General features: G+C 39.0%; 2 protein-coding genes and 1 long non-coding RNA gene across 3 annotated transcripts; all 3 read left to right on the forward strand.

Moving 5' to 3' along the window:
* Positions 1–408: 408 nt before the first annotated feature.
* On the forward strand, positions 409–4785 carry LOC140823969 (uncharacterized). Its single transcript, XM_073185575.1, has 4 exons — positions 409–1713; positions 3155–3853; positions 3943–4554; positions 4658–4785. The coding sequence occupies exons 1-4, from the start codon at positions 1266–1268 to the stop codon at positions 4783–4785; spliced, it is 1887 nt and encodes a 628-aa protein (XP_073041676.1). The 5' UTR covers positions 409–1265.
* Positions 459–920, forward strand: LOC140823968 (uncharacterized). Its single transcript, XM_073185574.1, has one exon. It carries the CDS (start codon positions 459–461, stop codon positions 918–920), a length of 462 nt encoding a protein of 153 aa, XP_073041675.1.
* Positions 4786–4888: 103 nt separating the features above from the next.
* LOC140816654 (uncharacterized) lies at positions 4889–5397 on the forward strand. The gene is made up of 2 exons (XR_012114608.1): positions 4889–4943; positions 5185–5397. It is a non-coding gene; the product is annotated as an uncharacterized lncRNA (long non-coding RNA).
* The last annotated feature ends 1236 nt before the right edge of the window (positions 5398–6633 follow it).

The raw sequence follows: 6633 nt of genomic DNA on the forward strand, positions 1-6633 counted from the left end.
CACCAATGCAATCTGCATGTATTTAAGATACTACTCATTATTACATGATGATTTATGTTATGTATTTATCATATATTTTACGATAAAATATATCACAATATACAAATTTAGTTCAGAGAAAACAATCATTGTTATTATGTTAAGTGTGAATATCAGTTGATTGTGAAGGTAGGAAAGGTGGTCTGGTTCTGCTTTGGAATGTTCCTTATGATATTAAAATTTGTTCTTATTCGTCTGGTCATATTGATTGTATAGTGACTCATGAGCAAAATGTTTGGAGGTTTACTGGTTTTTATGGCAATCCTAATCCCTGTTCCAGAATATTTTCTTGACAACTCCTCAGTCGCTTACATAGCATTTCTGAGCTCCATCATCTTCCGTGGCTAATAGGGGGAGATTTTAATGAAATACTTTTTGAAAGCGAGAAATTTGGAGGATCTTTGCGATCTCTGTCTCAAATGTCAGCTTTTCGTACTGTTATCAACTCGTGTATGTTGAGTGATTTGAACTGTACTGGTGATCTATTTACTTGGTGTAACAGGAGGAAGAATAACGATATTATCTTTGAGCGGTTGGATAGATTTCTTTGTAACAATGATTGGCAATTATTGTATCCAGCCGCAGAAGTATCTCATCTTGATTTCTATAGCTCGGATCATAGGCTTATTTCAGTTAGCTTGAAGAAGGGTTGCGAGGTTTTATTCAAGAAAGGTCCAAAGAGGTTCATGTTCGAACATAAATGCATGCTGGAGGAGGACTTTCACCAGGTTATGAACCAATGGATGCACAATGATATTAATGTTGATTTGCCTAATGCATTATTCCAGTTCAGCGGTGTTATGAAGAATTGGGCCGGGTCTCGATTTTCTGACTTGTCTCGTAAAATCGAATTCTTTCGAAAGGAGCTCAATGGGCTGTAGAATCCTATCCATTCCATAATCAATACTAGACGCATTCTTGAATTGGAGCTTACCATTGATAGGCTGGTGATTCAAGAGGAAACTCATTGGAAACAGAGGGCTCGAACTAACTGGTTGGCCCAAGGCGATGGCAATACTAAATTCTTCCACTCGTTTGCTTCTCAGAGAAAGCGAATCAACCATATCAAAGGACTGCTAGATGATAATGGTAATTGGTTTGAGGCTGAAAATGACATAGCTGATATTTCATTGAAGTTTTATGCTAACCTCTTTTCTTCCTCTAACCCCTCTGTGCTGGACTTTGAGGCAGCAACGTTGAATACTAATTCCTTGGTTGATGATGCAATGAATGCAATATTGTGTGCTCTTTATACAGATACTGATATTTACAAGGCACTGTTCGATATGCAACCTTCTAAAGCCCCCGGTCCAGACGGGTTTACAGCTCTATTTTTTCAGAAAAACTGGAAGATTGTGGGGAAGGAAGTTGTGGCTGCTTGTCTCAATATTCTGAACAGTAAAGGCGACTTAATTGGGTGGAATGATACGACTTTAACACTGATTCCTAAAGTGTCCAATCCAGTTTCTCCGAAAGATTTTCGACCTATTAGCTTATGCAATACATGCTATAAAATTGTGGCTCGAGCTATCACGAACCGACTGAGACCAATTCTGGGCACAGTCATTGACCACCATCAAAGTGCGTTTGTTCCAGGGAGGCTTATCACAGATAATGTTATTATTGGATATGAATGCATGCACTGGATTCGTAATAATAAGAAAAATAAGTGTAGTGACCCGTTCCAGAATCACCTACTAATGAAGAACTAAGCATGCAATTAACTTAATTAATAATAATCAGAGATAACAGCGGAAATATGGCCAACGACAGTAGTTATACAACCCAATCGAAATCAGAACAACTCAAAATATATATTCGGTACAACCATATCGAAAAGAATAGTACTGAAAACTAAACCAACCAGCCACTCACTGTCCTCCTCCTGCTCTTCCTGAGCCATCCAACCTGAGGCCTGCCCCGTGGGAATGGGGTGTCCAAGATAAACAAAACCGAGGACGTGAGCGATAAGAACGCCCAGTACAAAAGCATGAGTATACAAGCCTATATGAAATGCACATGCTATGATATGATACCAGGGTAGTCAAGAAACAGGAGTAACAAAGGATCTCAAAATGCTCAGTCTAGAGGCGCCAAGTGGATAGTGCCGCGCGGTACTCCTCTCGGTCACTGCATCCACTACAAGAACAGACGTGGACCTAAAATGTCCCGGATCACCGAAGCCCTCCGGACCCGTCGGCCACTGTGTACTCTCGGTGTCCATGCGTCCACAAGACAAGACAGGGCTGAGCGGCCCCACAAGATATAGCTTATCTCGAAAGAGATACAGCTCAACAGTAAAGGCTATCTCGAAGGAGATACGGCTCAACATGAAATGCAACATGCATCATAAAACGTGACATAATAGCATGCATCATATGACATATATCAATGCACCACATAATCATGCAACACATATAAGGATGTATACTCGACCAGGATATCTCGGATAGTACTTTCGTACCTCTATCACAGCAAGCCTAGCCTTACGCAACACCGCTAATCAGGTCTAGAACAAGCCTACGCATCAAAAGCATACCCAATGAACAATACTACCATGCTCGACTAGCAAAACCAGTACTACCAAAGGTTTAGGGTTTACCTTCGTCCGTCGACAGCCCTTTGATGTCGATTGCCTCGTAACTCAGGCGTCACTACGCTACTAATCCTGGCAGCTCTTGGCTAACGCTCGACCGACAAACTAACCCTAGAAACCTTCCAAACTTCTCAAAATGAGACACAACTTCAAGAATTGACAATCCAAAATGAGGAAATCCGAGCACTATTTATAGGCTATGTTCGGATCCACCGAACCCACTTCGGAACGTCCGAACTCCCACGTGTCCATCGGCTCTTGACACCTCATGATCGGATCCACCGAACCTACACTTCGGATCATCCGAACTTGCATGCAAACTGACGTGTCGATCAACTCTTGACACCTCATGATCGGATCCACCGAACTCACTTCGGATCGTCCGAACTCTTCGGTGCTACCGAACCATCTTCGGTCCGTCCGATCATGACCACGGTCAAAATTACACATTAAACCTTCTTAATCACCATTAATCCGTTAATTACCCAATTTGGAATTCGGGCTACTACAATAAGACAGGGTTTGGGGCTCTTAAATTAGATATGAGCAAGGCGTATGATCGTGTGGAATGGAAATTCTTGGAGGCAATGATGATCAAACTTGGGTTTGCGAAGGGTTTTGTGGAGCTAATCATCAGATGTATCTCTTCAGTTTCTTACTCAATCCGAATTAATCATGCTTTGTATGGTCAGATCATCCCTCAGCGTGGTCTACGCCAGGGGGATCCTCTATCGCCGTATTTGTTTTCTATTTGTGCTCAAGGGCTTTCAACTATTTTATCTCAAGCGGAGCATGATAATTGGTTTAAGGGAGTTAAGATTGCATCTCAATGCCCTTCTATCTCTCATTTATTTTTTGCAGATGACAGTCTTATATTTTTTCGTGCTTTGGAGACAGAGTGCTGTTATATTAAAAAATGCTTGCAGATCTATGAAAAAGCGTCTGGCCAGATGGTGAATTATGAAAAATCTGCACTCACTTTCAGCCCTAGTGCCTCGTCCAGTACTATTGATGCAATCCAAAGAATTTTCTCTATCACTGTGGTGACAGGGCATGAGCTATATTTGGGGTTACCAACATTTTCTTTAAGGATTAAAAGGATTCAATTTGCTGGGTTACGCGAAAGATTGCTAAAAAAATTAATGGATGGGCTTCGAAATTTTTCTCTGCAGGTGGTAAAGAAACTCTCATTAAATCAGTATTACAGACTATTCCCTCGTATGCAATGTCTTGTTTCAAGCTGCCCATTTCATTGTGTAATGAGTTGGAACAATGTTGCTCTAATTTTTGGTGGAACTCTAAATCAGCTGGTGGGAGTTTGCATTGGGTTCGGTGGAGGAACATGTGTAGACCAAAGCAGTATGGTGGTATGGGATTCAGGAGCCTCCTAGCTTTCAATAGGGCTCTCTTGGCAAAACAAGTTTGGAGGATAATCAGTGATCCTTCATCACTTATGGCTCAGGTTCTTAAAGCGCGTTATTTCAAATTTGATGATATTATGACTGCTCAGTTAGGGTCTAATCCTTCTTATGTTTGGCGATCCATTCTGTGGAGTCAAGACCTTATCCATAAAGGATTATTGTGGCGAGTTGGGAATGGTCTTCGAATCAAAGCCTACTCTGATAGATGGATACCCAAGTTAGCTTCTGGGATGAGTTCTTTATGGAGATCAAATGAATCATTGTTGGTGCATGAGTTGATTTCTCCAGATAGAACGTGGAACGAGAATCTGGTACGCTCTATTTTCCCATCTTTTGAGGTAGATAGAATTCTGGAAACACCGCTGCGGAATCTGGATTCAGATGATATTAGATATTGGAAATGGGGCACAAATAGTCTCTACTCAGTTAAATCTGGGTATCTTCTTGAGACTGGATGCTTTCGTCCTCCTGAATCACAATCTGCCTATAGCTTAGAGAGTTGGTGGAAAATGATATGGAAGATTCATATCCCACAAAAAATCAAGATATTTCTTTGGCGAGCGAGCAATGATTTGTTACCTACTGAAGGAAACCTGTTCAGGCGACATATCCATGCTTCAGGTTGCTGTTTTTTCTGTGGTTCGCCGGATGCCACGACAAGCCATAGCCTCCTCTTTTGCCACAAAGTTCGTGATGTCTGGAAAGCTACCAAATTTTGGTCTTGTTTAAAGAAAGGCAAGCTACTGCCATTCATCCTTTGTGGTTTGAGTTTAATGAATTATTTTTCTTTAGATGAATTTGAGCAGTTTGCTGTGATTGCATGGGCTGTATGGACAGATTTGTGCAAAATCAAGCACAATATTCAGTTCACGAACAAAGAAATTAAGGTAGATTGGGTCTACTCTTATCTTGAACAATTTCAGGATGCTCGTATTGCTTATTGTGTTACGTCTGAGTCATCAAAGATTGTTACAAATGATAAATGGGAGCCTCCCCCCATGGGTGACTTACGACTCGACGTGGATGCAGGTCTTAAGGAGAGTCTTGGTATTTGTAGTGTAGGTGCTGTTATTCGTAACCACCTAGGTATGATTTGTGCAGCCTCTGCATATTGTTTTCGCTTCACAGGTTCAGTGGTAGATGCAGAGCTTTATGCAATACATTTCGGCATGTTGCTAGCTTTGAGATGCGACTTCCATAATGTGCGAATATTTTCAGATTCTAGTGTTGCAGTCAAGATGGTGATTTCGCCTTCGGTTTGTCTTAATCACCAAGGAGTTTTAGTTTCCAACATTTTGGATCTTCTTGTTCATGGCAGATTTTTTGGTTTTAATCATGTTAGCAGATGTGCGAATCGTGTAGCGCATTCTCTCGCTCATTTTGCCTTTTCCCACCCTTCACCTTTGTGTTGGGTTGATGTTTTGTACCCATCGTGGCTGATGGATGTAGCTTCTTTGGATTTAATCTAATGATTTAGTTTTTTCTCAAAAAAAAAAAAATTAATATATGGAAAGCACAGCATAAATAAATATTTTTTAATGAAATGAAGAAAGGATAATTATTATTTTGGGAAAACTGCATTTTTGATTCCGTAATTTTGTTAGTTTGTGATTTTGGTCTTCTACGTTATTAAATTTTTGTTTTAATCACACATTCTATTTTTTTGGTAATTTTAGTTATTTTTCAACGTGAATGTTGATGTGAGATTGCCCACATTAATGCATTAGTCTCACATCAGTGACATATAATAAATATGACTAAAGTTGCTAAAAAAACAAAGAATATATATTAAAATTAAAATTTAACAACATAAAAGATCAAAATCGCAATGGGCAAACATACAACACGATTTTCCCATTTAAAATTTAGTCTTTTTGAGGAGTTTTTACTAGAACAATCCTTACATCGAAGGAGTTTAGCCTTCAACAAACGACGAAAAGAAACAGATGAAATCGAAAAGACATGGGCCAAGTGGGTCGAAACGTTACACTTTTATGATCAAGAACAGCCCATTATTAGTTTGCCGGTTGAGTCCAGTCTTTAAATCGGAAGACATCAAAGCCGGCACAACGTCGGCCCTCTTTCAACTTTTTCAGTTAAGATTTATGCGTTTACTGTAATCGTAAATGTGAAGTTTATTTAGCAAACAAATAAATAATACATAACAAAAAACATTTGCATGCATTTGTGTGATATATAAATTTAAAGATCATATGATAATTATACTAAATAAATAATTATAGAAATTAATAGGTACTAAATATGAATTTTAATTTTATAAAACTTTTCCTCGCAGTCCTTACAATTTTCTTTTCCTGTAGGTTAGTTACTAGGTATTGGATTGGATTATTCATATCTTGTTGGATATATATAATGAATGCATTTAATTTTCATTTGATATCTAGATTTTATGCAAGTACATTTCAAATCGCTTGTGTGCATGTGAATCTTGGGTCCCAATATTTTAGGACAACAGGATTATACAAAAAAAAAAAAAAAAAAAAAAAAAAAACTGATATACATACTACAAGTACTACTTTATCATTGAATTGGATATGGATTTAAAGCCAATGGATG

Source organism: Primulina eburnea, chromosome 2 (genome assembly GCF_022965805.1).
Source record: "Primulina eburnea isolate SZY01 chromosome 2, ASM2296580v1, whole genome shotgun sequence".
NCBI classification, from domain to species: domain Eukaryota; kingdom Viridiplantae; phylum Streptophyta; class Magnoliopsida; order Lamiales; family Gesneriaceae; genus Primulina; species Primulina eburnea.